The sequence below is a fragment of the Carex rostrata genome, chromosome 11, assembly GCF_964058835.1.
Source record: "Carex rostrata chromosome 11, lpCarRost1.2, whole genome shotgun sequence".
In the NCBI taxonomy this organism is placed as follows: Eukaryota; Viridiplantae; Streptophyta; class Magnoliopsida; order Poales; family Cyperaceae; genus Carex; species Carex rostrata.
This window is the reverse complement of record NC_135928.1, coordinates 3,919,857-3,940,203: the sequence shown is the minus strand read 5'-3', so window position 1 is coordinate 3,940,203 and position 20,347 is coordinate 3,919,857. Positions and strand designations below refer to the sequence as shown.

Below are 20,347 nucleotides of genomic sequence, written 5' to 3'. Positions count from 1 at the left end.
AACAATGAAAGTAAAAGATGATGCTTTGCTCAGATTCTATCTATAAAACAGAAGCCAGCAGTAAAGCCTTCTCAATAGGCAGATTTAGGATTTACGGTTTAGGGTATCTGTTAATTTTTATAGAAACAGAGAGATGAGAGAACTTGTAATTTTTCTGATTTTTCCTTGTATTTTCTAAAGCATGTACAGGGGTATATATCTCTTCCTTTCTATTTTACCGTTGACATTCCAACGGTTCATTTCTAACTATTATAAATTACAATTTTACCCTTCTACTTTATTCTATTCTTCAACACTCCCCCTCAAGCTAGGATTATAAATATCAATTAATCCTAGCTTGCTTGTTATTTGTTCAAATATTCTCGGAATTAGTCCCTTAGTGAAGATATCAGCTAATTGGTCTTGACTCTTCACATAAGGGGTTTCGATCTCCTTTGCTTGTACTTTCTCTCTTATGAAATGACAATCAATTTCAATATGCTTTGTTCTTTCATGAAATACGGCATTTGAAGCAATGTGCCTTGCCGCATTGTTATCACAAAACATCTTCATTGGCTTGTCAATTTTAAAGTTCAACTCTTCAAGCAATTGTTTAATCCACGTGAGTTCGCTTGCGGTGGATGCCATGGCACGATATTCCGCTTCCGCACTTGATCGAGCCACGACATTTTGTTTCTTGCTTTTCCATGTGACTAAATTTCCGCCTACAAATGTGCAATAGCCGGTTGTTGATTTTATATCAAAGCTTCCGGCCCAATCTGCATCGGAATAGCCACACACTTCATTAGATTTATTATTTTTCATCCATATACCCTTTCTGGGTGATTTTTTCAAGTATCTCAAAATTCTATCTATGGCATCCAAGTGAGGTTTCCTTGGTGCATGCATAAATTTACTAATTTGGCTTACCGCAAATGATATATCCGGCCTAGTTACCGTTAAGTAAATTAACTTACCTACAAGCCGTTGGAATTGGTTAATATCTTCCAACGGTTCCCCTTCTTCGGAATTTAATTTACAATTACTATCAATTGGTGTTGAGACCGGTTTGGATCCTAATTTTCCCGTTTCTTTTAGAAGATCAATGGTATATTTTCTTTGTGAGATAAATAAACCCTTGACCGAATGAGCTATTTCAATTCCTAGAAAATATTTAAGTTTACCAAGGTCTTTAATTTCGAATTTTTCTTTCAAGTATTTTTTAACATTGTTAATTTTTTCACAATTATTTCCGGTTATAATTATGTCATCAACATAAACAAGGACAATTGTGGTATCATTATTTTCATGTTTTGAAAACAGTGAGGTATCCGATTGGCTTACTTTAAAACCAAGAAAAATTAAAAATTGAGAAAGTTTTTCATACCATGCCCTTGGAGATTGTTTAAGTCCGTAAATTGATTTTTTTAACCTACAAACAAGGTTAGTATTTTTTTTCTTTTACATGACCCGGTGGTAGAGTCATATAAACCTCTTCCTCAAGTGTTCCTTGAAGAAATGCGTTTTTAACATCCATTTGATATAAATTCCACTCATTATTTACCGCGATGGAAAGTAAAATCCTTATGGTGTTCATCTTTGCTACCGGAGCAAAGGTCTCTTGGTAATCAATACCATATGTTTGGGTATACCCTTTGGCAACTAGCCGGGCTTTATACCGTTCTATGGTACCATCACTTTGGTATTTTATTTTATAAACCCATTTGCATCCAACCGGTTTTTTATTTTTTGGTAATGGTACAATAGTCCATGTGTTATTTTTTTCTAAGGCTTGAAGTTCTTCTTCCATAGCCTTATACCACACCGGTTGGTTAATGACTTCCTCAAAATTTCTTGGCTCATCTATTTTAGAAATTGAACTAAGAAATGCACGGTGGGATTTTGAAATATTTTTATATGAAATAAACTTTTCAATAGGATATTGAACCTTATAGGTTACGAAATCTCGTAACCTTGTTGATGGTTGTCGATGACGAGTTGACCTCCTCCTAGGTTCTTCTTCAATATTTTCTTCTTCAATATTTTCATTTTCTTCCTCCCCGGTTCCACTTTGAGGAGTATTATTATTTTCTTCTCCTTCTCCTTCTCCTTCTCCTTCTTCTTCGTCATTTCCTACAATCCTTTGCTCAATAATTTGATTAGTAGACATGGGAATGACAAAGTCATTTGTGATTATTTGATTATCAATCTCATCTTTATTTTTAAAATATGGCTCATTTTCAAAAAATGTTACATCTCTAGAAATATAAAGTTTTTTATTTATAGGATCATAACATTTGTAACCCTTTTTTTGAGATGAATATCCTAAAAAAATAGTTTTTATAGAAGTATGATCTAATTTATCTCTTTTATTTTGGTGTACATAACATGTACATCCAAAAATTCTTAGGTGGCTAAAAATTATTTTTCTTTGGTAAATAATTTCTAATGGACTTTTATTTTTTAAAACAACACTTGGCAACCTATTTATCAAATAAGTTGCGGTGAGAACGGCATCCGACCAATAGATTTTTGGAACATTGGTTTGAAACATAAGTGCTCTTGTCATTTCAAGTAAATGACGATTTTTTCTTTCAGAAATTCCATTTTGTTGTGGAGTATAAACACAAGTTGTTTGATGTATGATTCCCTTTTGTTTCAAATAATTTGAAAATTTTTGATTTACAAATTCCGTTCCATTATCGGTTCTAAGAATTTTAATTCTAGTATTGTATTGATTTTCAATTAAATTCGAAAAATCTTGGAAATGAGAAAAAACCTCACTTTTATTTTTTAATAAATATAAGTATGTTAGTCGTGAAAAATCGTCTATAAATGTAACAAAATATTTGAAATCATTATAAGAGTTTACGGGAGCGGGTCCCCAAACATCGGAATGAACAAGTTCAAATATATGATTACTCTTAGAATTTGAGCTTGCAAAAGGAAGTCTTGTATGTTTAGCTAGTTTGCATACTTCACAATTACTACAATCTAAATTAGAAAAATCAAAAAAATATTTTAAGGTTCTATTGGAAGGATGCCAAATTCTTCGATGCCATAAGTGTCCCATGTCTTGCACTTGGGTGTTAAAATTGTATTTTCGACTATACAAAAAATATAATCCATTTTTGAAAACACCTTCACCAATCATCCTCTTAGATACTATATCTTGAAAAAATACATTTTGAGGTGAAAAAATAATTTCACAATTTAATTCTTTTGAAAGTTTACCCATATATAATAAATTGGCGGTGCAATTTTTTACATGTATGACATCTTTAATTTCTTTTGAAAAAGCAATAATTGAGCCATAACCACAAATTTCCATTTTTTCACCATTTGCAACATAGACAAATCCTTGACCTTTTCTTATTTTATAATTACGTAATAAATCTTTATTTCCGGTCATATGGTCGGTTGCACCGGAATCTAAAATCCAATCTAAATTATTTTTGGAATATTCTTGCTTTAAATTTCCTAAATGTGTAAATTTTTCTGATTTTATTTCACAGTTTTCGGTTTCAAATATGTTTGGGTTTTCATTCACTCTTTTGTTTGGTATTATATATTTCTCATGGTTTGAATTTGGGCTTAGACAAAGTTTTCTGCAATTGTCATTTCCCCTATGGTTTTCTGAGCTGGGCCAAGACAAAAATGGGTGAGATTTAGAAAAACCTGAGGTAGGCCTGTTTAGCAGCTCACTTAGTTGGGCCAAAATAGACGCCAGTTCTGCACGGCTTATTTGGGCGGATCTAGATCCGTTTACTTGAGCGGACCCATTACCCTCTGCTGTTTCTTTCTTCCCATTGCTAGGTTCTTCGTTCGATCCGACAGAGAGGCAGAGCGCCACATCATCGAAATTTTTCTCCCCCTTAGGGTTTTTCGTCCGATCGCCTCCACCGTTCTCCTTCCACCATTTCGGTCGGAGATGAGGATGAAGAAACCAACAACTGTTACTGGTGTGGCCCTCTATATTGCAATTGGTGCACCGAACAGTGATGGAGGCTCCTCCCGTCTCCGACTTGAGGTTAGGGTTTCGATTGGATTGCATCGTAGTTGTTTTCTTTGCTGATTTTTCTGGTTTGTGTTTTTGGGGTATTCTTTGTATTGCTAATTTCTGGTACGTGCCCTGCTGGATTTTTGTATGATACTGCTTTTTTTGGGTTTTCTAGTAAATGAAGTAACTGGTTTTGCTCGTTTCTGTTTTCTGGTTTCCTGGTCTGATTTTGCTGTTTTTGCTAGTCTGAACAGGGTGGATTTTATTCTGACCTGGTATGCTGGTATGTATTTCCTATTTGGAATTTTTTTATTGGTATATGGATGAGCATGGAAGCTTGAAGCCTCCTTTTTGGGTTATTGATAAGAAAAAGAGTATTTCTCGTTTTATGGTATAAATCTGATAAGAACAGATTCTTTTGTTTATATAGGAAATATATGGATTTTGTAGTTTCTGACAAGAACAGTTTCTTGTGGAGAGGATTTCTGTGATGGGTTTTATCAAGAGTTATTGGAAGCTTGAAACTCTATCGAGTTGTTGGGTATTTGTATCGGATTTTTAGAATTGCTCTGATACCATGTTAATTTTTATAGAAACAGAGAGATGAGAGAACTTGTAATTTTTCTGATTTTACCTTGTATTTTCTAAAGCATGTACAGGGGTATATATCTCTTCCTTTCTATTTTACCGTTGACATTCCAACGGTTCATTTCTAACTATTATAAATTACAATTTTACCCTTCTACTTTATTCTATTCTTCAACAGTATCAAAGGTAAAATTCACCCACAAATGCTCACATTGCAGTGCTATTCTCTAATGTAATTGTCCAATTATGAAATGATTTGACAACTAGCATATTAGAGACTCCAGACAAAACCAAGAATGCTGATTGCATTATTAGAAGTTTTAAGGCCACAAAAACCATTTACGTCACGTGAAGTTGGCTGGTTTTATGTGATTAACAACCCATTACCATTGTATATTTCACAGACCACTATAAAGAACACAGTATTACACCGACAACTACTAACAAAAACATAAAAATTGAGCAATTGAATTTCTCACAGTCATCACAATCAGTGCATACAAGTAACATAATGAACACTCCCATGCAAATACCAGGACCCCTACTAGCTTTGCATAGTTATACTTGATCTAAGTCTGCAATTGAATTTATTTTTTCAAGTTCTAGTTCGTTACTATCGATGCTAAATCAAATGTCGGGAGCTACAGATGTAACTATAAAAAAGAGAAAAAAAGGATTGGGTTATAATCAGAGATATTCAAAATTTCAGTCAGAAGTAGACACAAAATATTAATAACAATATAAAATATTTTATTTTTACTATAGAATCTCATTAGTTAAAATACAAAATGCTAACAAAAGTATAAAATAAAATAAAATAAAAAAACAGAGAACAACTGAAGTAGTAACAACCTTTCTTTTTTTTGCTCTCTAACTCGCTAAAATAGCAGAGCCGTCTTTTTTTTTATTATTCGCTTTGTATCCAGCGATGTTGAAGTTATTAATATAACCAGTGCTTTGGACCTTAGGCAGCCCGGATGTACTAGATTTATTTATTTTGAAACGAGTAAAATTTTTGATTGAATAGAGACCAGAGTTCTAAATAGCTAGCTATAGCGGCACTATAGCTACGCTATAGCTTTTCTGGACCATAAACGCTAAGTTATGAGATAAAATTGCGCTAACTCAGCTACGACCGCTATAGCTATAATAGCTGACTGCTATTACCGCTATATGAGACCCGCTATAGCTACCGCTATGCTACATGGTTTTTTTTTTTGCAATTTATATGAACTTCTGTACTTCTATTATTATTTCTAATGCTACATGGTCTTCTACGATAAGTATACTAAACCAAACTATATGCTTCTATTTTTGAGAAAAAAAAATAAGGATCTAAGTCCTTATTTGCTTTATTGATATCAAGGTTTCAAAGTGAAACCTGTCAGGCAAAGTTACAGAGTGTATTCAATTTTCATTGAATAATTTGAAAACAAAAATGAAAGAAAATAAAATAAGGTTGAAAATTTAAATCTTCTTCTTTCAATTCAGTGTGAATATTTCCACTGTTCTTCTACTTCTGCAACTAAATTTGTCAGCCCTTTGCAAGTCTCTCTGAAGATTCTTGTACATCTCTCCCTCCATAAGATGAACATTGCAATAAGTATAACCTCTGTAGACTTTTTATCATTTCCTTGTCCTACAATCCAATTATGTGCTTCCTGCGCTGCAAATAGTGTCTTCCAATCTCGTAGTGGCAGATCAAAAACCTGATTTAACCTACTGTATAGGTTTAATGCAAACTGACAAGTGGAAAAAAGATGTTGTACAGTTTCACATTGGCATCTACACATTACACACATACTTGGTAGTTGCCATCCTCTCTTCTCAAGATTTTCAGCTGTTAGTATTTTTTTGTAAAACACTAACCAACCAAATATCTTTAATCTAGGCTGCACTTTGAGTTTCCATATTCTGTGTACATCAAATGCAATTCTTGGTAGGTCTTTGAGCCCATGATATGCTGATCTGACAGTGAAGGATCCTGAAGCAGATAAATTCCATGTAGCATCATCTTCAATTGTGCTGAACTGAATTGGTGTTTGTAAAAATGTTTGAAACTCTTCCATCTGATTGGAGAATTCATCAGAATCTGCGTAATGAAACAATTGGGGTATATTTTGAGTGTGAAACACCTGATGCACAGATATTTCTTTGTCTTTTGCCTCATTAAAAAGGATCGGATATACTGTGTATAAAAGACCAAATCCCCAATTTTGGGTCCAGAATTTGATCTTTGTGCCATCTCCCAGTGTTCTTGTTATAAAGCAGTCGCAGAAGTTTTGTATTTTGCTCAGAATTTGTTGAAAGAATTTGCATTCTGGCAAAGAGGAAGGTCTATCCATGTCATGTGCAGCTATAATAATTGACTTCCATAAATTTTGCGTTGGTTTTATCCAATACCAGTACCATTTTGCCAGAAGTGCATCATTGAATGTTTTTAGATCTATGATGCCCATCCCTCCAAGTTTCTTCGGTTTACAAACCAGTTCCCAATTTGCCAAATGGATCCCTCTTCCTTCCTCTGAATTTCTTTTCCATAAGAAGTTCCTTCTGATTTTGTCAATCTCATTTATTGTCCAGCATGGCAGCTTAAACACCGACATGAAATAAGTTGGAATTGAAGAAAGGACTGAATTGATTAGAACTACCCGACCTGCTAATGACAATTTACTTGCTGCCCAACCTTGCAATCTGTTACTTATTTTTTTGTATTAGAGTCACATATGTTGTTTTTGGTAGTCTTTTATCAGAGAGTGGAAGGCCCAAGTAAATAAAAGGGAATTCTCCTCTTTTACATCCTAGAACTTCTGCTATCTGATGAGAAAGATGCTGATTTTCCGTTGACACCAGTAACTCTGATTTGTCCATATTAACTGATAATCCTGAAATTGCATGGAACACAGTCAAAATGATCTTCAGAGTCTGTGTTTGCCTTAGATCTGGTTTGATAAAAAATAGTGAGTCATCAGCATAGTGCAGACATGGCTTCATTCCATCGAAAGGCACCTGCCAAGTTCCATTTTGTACCAGTTTGTCAAGCCATCTAGGTAGAAAGTCCATTGCCAATATGAACAATAGAGGTGATATTGGATCTCCTTGCCGAACCCCTCTTCTCAATTGGATTCTTTTACTCAACAGACCATTGATAATGATTTGTGAAGAACCTTTTAAAACACAGTTTTGTATCCATCCAATCCATTTACCAGGAAAGCCTATCCCTGTCAATACCTTGATCAAGAATTCTCAACTTAGTGTGTCGAATGCTTTATGAATATCTGCTTTAAACAGTGCTATTGGAATTCCTCTTTCCTTCGCCATTTGTACTACTTGCTGCGCGTATAAGAAGCCCTCTGTGATTTGTCGTCCCTTTACAAATCCTGTTTGATTGTGTTTGATCATCTGATGAATGAAAGGTTGCAGCCTGTTTGCCATGATTTTAGAGAACAATTTTTGAACCGAATGCACTAAACTTATTGGTCTAAAGTCTTTGGGTTCCCTTGCTTCATCCTTCTTTGGGATGAGGATTATGAAAGAAGTATTAAGGCCCTCCAAATCAAGATCATTGTTCATTACTTCTGTCAGTGCTGCTAACAAGTCCTTTATCATGACATCTTGAAATTCCTTGTAAAATTCGCCAGTAAATCCATCTGGTCCTGGGCTTTTGTTGTTTGGCAAGCTATTAATAACCACTTGAATTTCTTCTTCTGTTATTTCCTTTGTTATATCCTGAAGGTCCAAATTGTCTGAGTACAAATTTGCCCAATTTATTGCTGGCATTTCTGCTGAATTATGCCCCATTAATCTTGCATAGAAATTCCAGAACACCCTTAGCTTTGCACCTTGACTTCTATGTTCCTGTCCTTCATATTCAATTATCTGAATGTTATTTGACCTTTTTTTGGAAGTTGCCACAGAATGAAAATAGGCAGTAACATTATTATAGTATTCTATCATTCTATATCGAGAAATATTTAAATACTAATTCTTCATTTTGATTACTCTTTTTATAGTATTCATTTGTAAAATTATTATCGTTCGTTTCAATTGAAAGCTGATTTTGATTATTATTATAATTATAAAATGTTTAAATATGTATATTGACTTTATTTACCTTATAAAATTAATTGCTCTTTGTCTATTATAATATGTAATACCATGAAGTATAAACTATTAAATAATGTTATTTTATAGATTTTTTTCCTTATTATTTGTGTAATTGATAAAAAGTATAGACTTAGATTAATTGTCATGTAGTTGTTACATCAATTCTCTAATATTGATTATGTTGATAATTAGTAGAAATATAGAATATAAAGTTTGAAAAGGAAAAATCGCTATGTGTGATAGCTTCCGCTATAGCTACGCTATTCGCAATAGTTTTTTTTTTTTGTCTTCCCGCTATGCCGCTATAATCGCTATTTAGAATCTTGATAGAGACAGACGTAGTGGTGTAAATAGAGCGAATTCGACATGATCCAATTACATGATGTGATGTAACAAGTTATTTTTTTATCGAAAAGAGATGTCACTTACCTGCTGGCAATCAATATAAGTGTCGTGATGTAACCGTAACATAATGTGATGGTACCGATTACAACATGACAGTGTCAGTAACGGCATGAAGTGCTCCATGTCAGTAAATGAATTCACTGATTCAAGGGCAAATTGTCAAGCACGTATTTTATTATAAAAGGTTTGAGATTTTTTTTTGCTAACTTTTTATAAGTTTATCTAAATTTTTCATAGCTCAAGACACATTAAAAATGTCCATAACAAAATTAATTATTCATCTTCTATTTCGCTACTAAATACTTTCTTCCTTGAGAAAACTTAAAGTTTTTTTTTAAGGTTAATTTAGGAGGAATTTCATGTATACTTATTAAATTACATATTTCTCTCTCTATAAATCATAATATCATAATTACCTTCTAAATTTAAAAAAACTCACAAATTTATCTATTTTATTATTATTTTTTATTAAAACTCATTTTAAATTTATAAAACGCCAACTTTAACTTTTATTAAAAAATATAAAAAATATGTATCATGTTAAAGAAAAATGTTAGTATTCTAATAGTTTAGTTTTATAGGAAAAATGCTTCATTTCTCTATTTCTGACACTTACACAAGTATATACCTAAATGTTAGTGTATGTGCCAAGAGGAGGGTTCAAATGCCTCCATTTTTTGTGCCTCCATCATGCCTCCATTTTTTAAAACTTTAATAACTCAAGATTTAAAACTTAAAAGTCAAAATAAAACCGTTAGATGTGATATATGTTATTTTCTCTACGTGCTCATAAAAAATTATCACATTTCAATTTTGTTTTTATGTGAATCAATAAGTTCAAAAATCAACGTCTAGAAATCATCCAAATTAGTGCATTTTTTACAAGCTCTTGATGACAATCAAAATAAAATTGAAATGTCATAATTTCTTACATGTGCATAGATAAAATGATGTAGATCATATCCAACGGTTTTATTTTGATTTTTAAGTTTTAAATTTTGAATTATTAAAGTTTTAAAAAATGGAGGCATGATGGAGACACAAAAAATGGAGGCATTTGAACCCTCCTCATGTGCCAAACATAGAGAAACCCATTATTTGTCCTTGAAAACAAGACTAGATTTTTCTTAAACATGATTTCTTTTATTTTAATAAAAGAATAAAATAAGTATTTTTCAAATTTAAAATGAGTTTTAATAGGAAAGGAAATAATATAGGTAAATTTGTGAAATTTTAAAATTTAGAAGAATAAATATGATATTATGAATTTTAGAGAGAGAAATACGTAATTTTAATTTTTTTTTTTAGAGATATCTATGAAATTCTCCCTAATTTAGGTGTATCACCCTTGTGGAACAGACCCAATAAGACTACTGTTTAGCATAGTCGTGGGGCTATGACATGATAAGAGAAAAGAGGGTTTGTGTTGGATAAATGGAGAAAATAATATTATTATTTTATTGCATACTTAAGTACTATTATACTTTAATTGCTTGCATAACTTTTTATACCTGACCAAAAAGAGAATAATTATTGGAATATATTTCATTAAACTTATTGTTAATGTATGTAGGATATTATAGTTGATCAATCTCTCACAGCACGAACTAATTCTTTTGATAAATCATGAGAAAAAGAAATTTATGAACCTCCATTATTCAAGTACATCAAATTTTATCACATGATATACATATATTATAAAAACTTATTTCATAATCTCAGTTTCAATACAAAATTCAAGAATTAGCTTCTGAGATCTCAATTTTAATCTCAAACACCTCACTAATTGATTGCTTAAGCCCTTGGATCTCCATAGCTCCAAACTCACCCTTCTTTTTATATTCAACCTTCACATCTGAATAATTTCCATTTATTGAAACTCCATTTACCTTCAAATCAAAATCCAAACCCAAGAAAATGATCTTCTCTACAACCATGTCTTTGCCAAAACCATCTCCTCCATTCATCACTTTTGACCTAATCCTAATTTCACTACCTTCAACTACCTCACTTTCAAAACTAATTAAACTCCAATGATTGTCATCTCTCGCCATTTCCACGGATTCACCATCATCCAAAAACAACTCTCCACTTGCAATCCTCTCCTCACCATATGCAACCAACAATTCAAATTCGCTCTTTTTAACTAATTCTGTAGTTAACGCCTCTTGTTGCATGGGAATTATATTCCCTCCATTCAAATGCACGTTGATCGTATCCTCTGGCGCATCAAGAGTTACATGTGTGCCATTGTCTTCATGAATGATTTGTGCATAGTCAAAAAGATTGAACCACCTCCCTTTGGGGAAATATGCTTCAACTGTTACTTCTCCCGGATTAAGCACTGGCGATATCATGACACCATTTCCTAATAAGAATTGGGTGTTTATGCCGTAGGTGTTGGTGTCTTGCGGGAAAGAGAAGAAAAGGGGTCGTGCTATTGGTGCACCGGTCATGTGAGCCCCGTACATGAGTGTGTAGAAGTATGGTAGGAGGCGGTAGCGAAGACCGAGAGCCTTTTTTGCTGATGTGGCAACAGACTCCCAAAGATAGAGCTCACGTCGGACTGTATTAATTGCAGAGTGGTCTCTTGAAAATGGGTAGAATGCACCAAGCTTAAAAAAAAAATAGAACAAATTCAGCAACTTTTCTTGTAACTTCCTTTGAAATGTGAAAATTGTATATTAAATTTCATGTACCTGAATCCAACGATTGCAAAGCTCCTCAGTTGTGTCACCATTAAAACCACATATATCTGCTCCAACCATTGGCATACCAAACAGTCCAAAATTAAGAATGGTCGAGATGGAGTACCCCAAATCGTTCCAAGTCGCGGCATTATCACCAGTCCAGTGAGCCACATACTTGCCAGACCCGACGAAGGTCGACCTGGTAAGAACAAATGGCCTTTTACCAGTATCCTTTATCAGTGCATAGTTGGTAGCCCTTGACTCCAGAAACCCAAACAAATTATGAGCATCGTATTCTGTCACATTGCCATAGTGGATTGCGGATGCAGGTACAGTTTTTCCATTAAGGGGTCTTTTCACACCAGAGTTGTTGATTTTATATGGCGGGTCATCGAGGGAATTGAGCACAGGAGGATCTATGAAATTTGATATCTCATTCATGTCTATCCATAGGCCATCCACTGGCAATGTTTTTCGAAAGATTGAGATTTCACGAGCCCAAAATTCCACAGCAGCTGGGTTAAGAAAATCTGGGAAGTAAACAGGTCCCGGCCAGACCTTTCCAAGGTAATTAGTTCCATTCCACTTTAGAAATACATCATCTTGCATTCCTCGTACGAAGGTCGGATAGCTTTCATTTACATTAATACCTACAAAAGAGAAATATTAAGGGAAACATTCCCGGATAAAAATTGAACAAATAATAACCTAAGTTCTGAAAACATAAATATAAATGAAGATCCCCATGAAAATATTACTAAAAAAAATAAATGTAAATATCAGTTACTCTGAAAGTACTTATCAATGTATAATTAATGAAGTTTTCATTTACCTGGATCAAGGATGACAACATATTTCTGCCCATTTTCATGAAGTTTATCAACAAATTTATGCATCTTTTCAGCAGGAAAATTGACCGGATCGAGTGTGAAATCCTTGAAAGCATCCATGTAATCGATGTCAGTCCACATCACTTCTAGTGGGATATTTGCTTTGGCATATCCTGCTACTACGCCCTCTAGATCCGATACATTTTTGTACCCGTACCGACATTGGTGGAATCCTGTTAGAAAATAGAATTATGCCTCTCAATAGCCTTATAAAACTCAAGAGAAGTACTTGCTAAATACTTATGTAAACTAATCTTGATGTGATTATCTTGTATGTTTTTAGTGGGTTCATTTTGCTTTTTTAAATGTTGCGCAAGTTACTTTGTAAATCTGACTGGTAAATACACATGGGCTGTTTTCACTTTTCAGACTTTCTTCAAAAAAAAAAAAATTCTCGTATACCTGTACAAAACACAAAAAAGATGTATCAAGCCCTTCATCCCTCTATCTTTGAAAAAATTTCCCCATGTTAAAATTAATAGCAAAGATCATTTTACTAACCAAAAGACCAGTACGGCATAGGAGCCGGTCGCCCAATAAGTTCAGTATATTGATCCACAACCTCAAGCGGTGTTGGCCCAGCAAAGAAATAAAAGTCGAAAATGCCTCCAATCACCTTGTATGTTATATAGGACCCTCCATACACCACATCCATTCCGTTACTATTCAAAAGTAGCACGCCATGTGTTGCCCCGGCCGGAGAAGATCGTACATCCATGTAAAACGGATGGGACCCATACAAATTTAGATCCACTGAAAGTGCTCCTATATCTGCATTCCATAATGTAAATGTATCATTTGTTACCAGCCTAAAAGTTCTTTTGGTATGCTCTCCCAAACCGTATAGGTTTGATTTTTCAGCGGGTAAATTTGAAGTGATCTCCAAGTATTTATCCTTGAACACTATACTAGGCGAAGTGTCGAACAGTATATCTCCGGTTGAGCGACGAGATACAGTAAACCGTGAAGGTGATGTGTCATGGAGGGTGAAAACCAGGTCGGAGTTTTTTGAGGAGAGGATTTGGGTTTCAGGTAAGGATCCAGGCCGGTTAATTTTGGGCATGAATTTGTGAGTGGGAATTGGTTCGCGAGGTATAACATGTTGTGGGATTTCCCATCTCTGGTGCTTTGAATCAGTGATTCTGACACGCAACCGGTCTTTGGTCTCATAGCTGCACAAGGAAAGATTGATAAATTAATTAATAAGTGAAAACATAATACATGCTAGTGTGAAGCTATGTTTTAATTTTCATATACAGTTCATAACAAATTAAATTTTCATAAAGTATACAGACAAACTTGCATTGCTTTATAAATCAACATACCTACAGTTAACAACCTATGGAAAAAATTGATTCATTATATGTGTTAAAACTTGCCTTGCAATTATATCAAGATTTTGGATGTCGGGTCCATAGACTGATGAATTGCGGATTAACTGAAGACGAGCATGAAAAGAATTACTTGACGGGTTCAGGGACACTGATACGAGATGATACCCGTAACCGGTAACCCGACTTTTATGAGAGCAAGAGGAAGCAGAGCAAGCGATTAAGAACATAAACCAAATGAGAAGACGGGTTGTAAATGAGGCCCTCATTTTAACCACGAATTTGACCCCGTTGAGTTGTCAATTGACTTGTGATTATCATATATATAATGCAATTCAAAACTATTATAATTCCACTGATAAGAGTAATAGTCGCTTTTTATATACTTTAAAGATCAGTCGATTGTTTTCAGGCACCTACAAAGCTTAAGTTATTATTTGAAGATCTGTTGTGGCACTACGCTGTGTTGTTCATGCTACATTTTACTTGGTCTAGGTGTAATTGGCATATCAAGATACATTTTTGTTGTTATTATTATCAACAAAATTAATATTATAATTATTATAGTTTTTGTTTTATTTTTGTTATTAATGTTACCGGTGTTATCATTTTTCTATTATTAATTACTATCATTATTATTTATATTTTTAAAACAAGAATAATTTCAACTATTCCTTTTCTACTATCTAAATTTCACAATTAAACATAAAAAAATGTGATGATATAACACACCGAGCTTAGCTTGAGTGGTTCACAAATAATTTCATGCTCCTAACAAACATGCCAAATAACTATTATTTAATTATCAATGTCACGTCAGTGAAGCTTTAACTTAAAAAAAATACAAAACGAAAAAAAATAAAAAATAGATCAGCGATTTTGGTTTATGAAAAAGTTTTCAGTTGCAAGTGCTCAACATAAAACTATAAAGCGATCATTATTCAACTGAATACAAGGGAAAGTTACATGTATTTTATTGAATACGTCAAGTAACAATGATTTCTTTGAGACTTCTTAATTAAAAAAAAAAACGAAAGTTGAAAAGGTTTTCAGTTATTTCTTTTAAAAATCTTCGAAGAAACTACAAGGTTTTCAGTTATTTCTTTTAAAAATCTTCGCAGAAACTGTAAAATTGTGAGAGAGAATCGAACTCTCAATCTTTAAGCAATTATTTTAGAACTTTTTTCTAACTAACTGAGTTATTTTTTTTTAAATATTCACCGAAATTGCAAAGTTATAAAAAAGAATTGAACTCTTAACCTTTAAGTAACCAACTGTTTTAAAAATTGTTTTTTTCTACCTTTCTTTTCTAAAAAAAAGTTTTCAGTTATCATTATTTAAGTTTTGCAAGATGCAAAACTTTGCTTGAGCACATGTAATGCAAGGAAAGAGCAACAAATTAATATCACCAAATTCAGGCTATATCTTTCGCGTTATGCGAAGATGTACTGTTGAAGTATCTAGAGTCAAAGTTGAATTTGAATCTAGAAGTTAAGAACATAAATATTCTCCAATAAAATTTATATTTCTAGAGTAGAACTAGGTTGTTCTTAAGTTTATCAAAAATAAATTTTCTTTTAAGTAAAGATTAAAGGTCAAGCCACCCAATCGATTTACAAAGGATAATTCAGTTATTATTGATTGAAAAAAAATATTTTTTTTTCCTATTCCGGCATCATTAAATTCTTAGTGAGTTTAACTCTAAAATAAATTGAATTGACTTCAAACGATCAATTAAATTGTTAAAATCGATTTACTTCTTGAAACATCATTTGTGAAGAATAATGGCAATTTGTTATCGTTTAACTTTATACTAAATTAATTTGAAAACTTACCAATTTGACATGTAAAAGCATCATTTGTGAAGTATATTTGTTTAAACAGTTAGAATTCGTCGTTTGAAATTAATTTGATAGATTTTTAAAATTAAGCATGTCAAGCCTCTTTTATTTACTATCACTTAGGTGCTCATAGCGTTAATGTAAATGCACCACTCTTTAGCAAATCATTTTTTTCCAACCTTTCAATTTAATCCTGAATGGCATTAATTCTAGCAGTAGGCAGACATGTCTATTGGGCCAGGACGGCGGCTCCAATAATTATACAGGCCCAATAAATACCATTCAAATCCAGGCATGCATTAATCAAGTAGTCAATTGTAGCTTTTGGGTTTTATCATTGGGATATCATTTCATTAGTGAAGGAGAAGGACAGTTCGTTATCGTGATCAATGAATTTATTAATATGATTGTCTTAATTAGGAATTGACTGCAAGTGGTCCGATATATCACTGTGTACCACGTTTGTGCAAAGAGAGATCATGCTTATCTTGAGAAAGTTGGATCGTCATTGTCAAATTGTTCTTTTTTTTTCTTTGGATCGTTGTAGGTCATTATCGACAACATATATATTGATAAAAAGGAGTATTTACAAAGTCCTAGTAAAAATAAACTGCATCTCCCCTCCTAACTGTACAATGAATAGGTATTTTTATTAGAAAATGTAAATTCCGTTAAGCAGATCTAAAACAGTAAGTAAATTCTCAGTTATTATTCAGTCATCTCTTAACTTCCAGAGTTGTATCATTGATTACATATGGGACTACTCTCCATTTGTATGTAAACAAGCGTCCGTTTCTCTCTCTATAGTGCCCTTGCACCCGCTGCCCATACCACATGCCATATAATTCTCCGCCTTTTTTGGAGTCCCTGACTCGACAATAGCCACAGATATTGTATGTCCTCCCCACCTCTAAAGGAGATACTTAACAAATAGCTTTCATATTTTCCAAAGAACTTAACAAATAGCTCGTGGAATTAGGAAAAATATTTGTTAAGAATTTATTAGTAACTAATTAACTTCTAATCTTGACGACATCAGAATTAATAGTTCATATATTCTTCATAAATTTTCACATACTCTTCATAAAAAAAGATGAAATTCGATACAGGTTCTAACGTTTATGAAATAGCTCCAAATTATTTGAAGTATTCAGATGACAACATATTTGATTTGATAAAATATTATATTTCAGTTATATGAAAGTTAATGATTCATAAGTAACTTATAATAATGATGTTAATAACATGTCTTTCTTGTAAGAATTTATTTTTATTTGTTAAATTTTGCGAAAATTATTAAGTCATTGTTAATGAATCCTAATCAGATTATTTTTTATGTAAAATCACTCTAAATACATATATTTTTATATTAGGCTCTCACTCATTTTATCAGTACGAGTAACTGTATATTGTATGGATAGTTGGTATATAGAGTTAGGCTGGGGTGCTATGGATAGCATAGTGGCCTCTATGCTACGGCTCAATATTCGAGTTTTCAAAATCCAAACGGTCGATCCGAACCGTTCATCTTATTCTCCATATTAATATCTGCTTGGAGACCAAATTTTACATTTTTCTGAATTTTTTTACTATTTATTAAGTATTTTACAAAATTGTTGATCCAACGGTGGCTGCACAAAACAGTAAAACCGTTGGATTATCGATTTTCAAAGTGGCTTAATAAATAGTAAAAAAATTCAGAAAATTATAAAATTTGGTCTCCAAGCAGATATTAATATGGAGAATAAGATGAACGGTTCGGATCGACCGTTTGGATTTTGAAAACTCGAATATTGAGCCGTAGCACGGGAGGCCACTATGCTATCCATAGCACCCCAGCCTAACTCTGGTATATATATATATAAACAAATAGCTAGCTAAATAATATGTATTTCCTGTCAATAGAATTTATAAGTTTAGAAACAAAATATTTTAGTTATTTTCATGGTCATTAGTAAAAAAAATGTGTTCATGCACTATTACAACTTTTTTTTTCTAATACAAACTGATTTCATATATATATATATTAATTAGGGAGAATAAACATCTGCAAAATGCAATTGCAGTACAAAGAGATCAACGCTACAGCTAAAATTTTCCGCGCTTGTGTTCACATTTATCTTGACCTTTCACTAAATTACTAATATTTGGATTCATGCTCAGAACAAATATGCTAATATCCATTACAAAGAATTGAGATTGAGATTGAGATTAGTGTATTACCTCGCAACGAGATTGAGATTTTCAATATCGTCTCCATACACCGACGATTTCTCTATGACCGAAAGCTCGGCACTGAGCCACCTCTCTGATGGGTCCCGCACAACCGATCCGACCTGGTAGCCATAACCAACTTGCTCCTCTTGAGAGCAAGAACAAGAGTACAAGAGGAAGGTAATAGAGAAACAGTAGAAGAGAATTAGGGAAATGGGAGAGAGGGGTTTAGTCCCCATGGAAACTCCCATATATATATATATATTTTTTTTTGTGTGTGTAAACCCCTTCTAAGTTGATTGGATATATAAAGTCAAAAGGAGACTGGTGAGTGGTCTAATCTCATTTTAAATTATATGCATTGTACTCCTTTTGATTTTTGAATGTTGGTATTGAACAATCCAAGTTTGAGTGGCCCATACTAATTAAATTATTATCTTGCTTCAAATTAGGGGCGGACCTAGTATTTTCATTGGGGGCTAAAAAATATCGAATCGGATTTAAATCCATTAACTAATTAATTGAGTACTCGATAAAAAAAATAATGTTTTAACTTATATTTTCCAATACACTGACTTATAATTTCTAATCCTATAACTTATAATTAATATTACTAATCATAATTTAAGAAATAACTCGAAATTCAGAGGAGGCGCCTCCCCCCCCTGCCCGTCATGCTACAGTAGATCCACCCTGCTTCAAATGATAATTTATTTCTTGTTTATGAATGACGGGTTGTCTTTGGTGTAAATATGAATGAAACTGTTTTGAAATCTTCAGTTCAAAGTTTTTTTTTTTTTTTAACATCACGAGCCACTTATTTAATGCATGTTTTGTATGAATTAATAATTAGGGGGAATTTCACGTATACTCCTCAAAAACTTCAAAATTACGTATTTTCCCCTCTAAATTTGGATATTACGTATTTCCCCTCTAAAGTTCAAAAACTCACATATTTACCCATTTCATTGTCTTTTATATTAAAACTCATTCTAAATATATAAAATACCTATTTTACCCTTCATTAAAAGTATAAAATGCCCCATCGAACTCAAATTTGAATCTGAAGGGTTTCTCTACCGTCCGATCCGCACGTATTGCAATAAGATTATTGCGTGTTCGCTTCAAGATTCGTGCTAATCTAGCCCGCACAAATCTCAAAGCAATTTTGATCTGTACATTGCATCAATTTCAGTGTTTGTTCGCTTCAAGATTTGTGCTGATCTAGTGCGCACGGATCTCAAAGCAATTCAGACTGTAGAGGAACCTTTAGATTCAAATTTGAGTCAGATGAGTGTTTTATGCTTTTTAATAAAAGGGTAAAATAGGTATTTTATAAATTTAGAATGTGTTTTAATAGAAAAGACAATAAAATGGGTAAATATGTGAGTTTTTGATGTTTAGAGGGGGAAATATGTAATTTCAAATTTTAGAGGGAGAAATACGTAATTTCGAAGTTTTTGAGGGATATACGTGAAATTCCCCCTAATAATTATTATCTGACATACATACCATATACCATAACAGGAGCTCGTTAATTTTGATCAACAAATAATTATAAACCTTCTCGCTTCTTCTTTTTAGTAAAAGAAAAAAAACCCTTAGCCGCTCTTATAACAGGGATATTTCAATATACAAAACAACGGGTAATTGTATAGCATGCATACATCTAAATTTATTTGTAAGTCTGCCTCAGTTATATATGGTACATATTTTTGAAAAATATTACTCAAATTAAAAATTAAAATTGTAAATGTGTTCTTAATTATTTAGATAGGGCACGTATTAAATTTTGATCAATTTAAAAAACGTTTAGCCTTCTAGCAATACATTTTTATTTTTAACCATTAAAATTATAATAATTTTATGATGAGAGACCAATCAAATTCCAAATTGTTCAAATATGATACACGACGTCCTATCTAAATAATTGAAAACAAATTACAATTTAAATCTTGTAATTTGAATAATAATTTTCATATATATTTATCTTAAAAATTGAATGTACACTGCAATTATCATAAACTAAATATAGATTGTTACATACGAATATTGAACATTATGATATAAACTATTATAGAAAAATATATTGGTCTTAATATATTGATATAAGGTAAGACTGATCTTTCTTTTTGCGTGTATTGAAGTAAACCCATCAAAGTCAAAAGAACAAAAAAACATTATCGTGATAGTTGATATATTGCAGCTCGTCTCACTTTATAGTTGATATATACTCTCAGATTTTTGTGTAAATTTTCCTTTTCTGTTTTCGGTAACATTTTGAAGGATAAGTGTATAACTA

At 32.7% G+C, this 20,347-nt stretch overlaps 1 protein-coding gene across 1 annotated transcript; it reads right to left on the bottom strand.

Moving 5' to 3' along the window:
* Positions 1–10,693: 10,693 nt before the first annotated feature.
* Positions 10,694–18,415, bottom strand: LOC144561906 (putative alpha-glucosidase Os06g0675700). The gene is made up of 5 exons (XM_078311009.1): positions 18,055–18,415; positions 13,161–13,831; positions 12,602–12,832; positions 11,779–12,419; positions 10,694–11,694 (listed from the first exon to the last, which is right to left on the bottom strand). Exons 1-5 carry the CDS (start codon positions 18,294–18,296, stop codon positions 10,816–10,818), a joined length of 2,664 nt encoding a protein of 887 aa, XP_078167135.1. The 5' UTR covers positions 18,297–18,415; the 3' UTR covers positions 10,694–10,815.
* Positions 18,416–20,347: the final 1,932 nt, after the last annotated feature.

What these genes read in the sequence shown, in the direction of transcription:
- LOC144561906 (XM_078311009.1), bottom strand. Translation starts at nt 18,296, where the DNA reads ATGGGAGTTTCCATGGGGACTAAACCCCTCTCTCCCATTTCCCTAATT. An exon ending in AATCTCAATCTCGTTGCGAG is followed by an intron (nt 13,832 to 18,054) that starts GTAATACACTAA and finishes TTCCTTGTGCAG; the next exon opens with CTATGAGACCAAAGACCGGT. An exon ending in TGTTGTCATCCTTGATCCAG is followed by an intron (nt 12,420 to 12,601) that starts GTAAATGAAAAC and finishes TCTCTTTTGTAG; the next exon opens with GTATTAATGTAAATGAAAGC.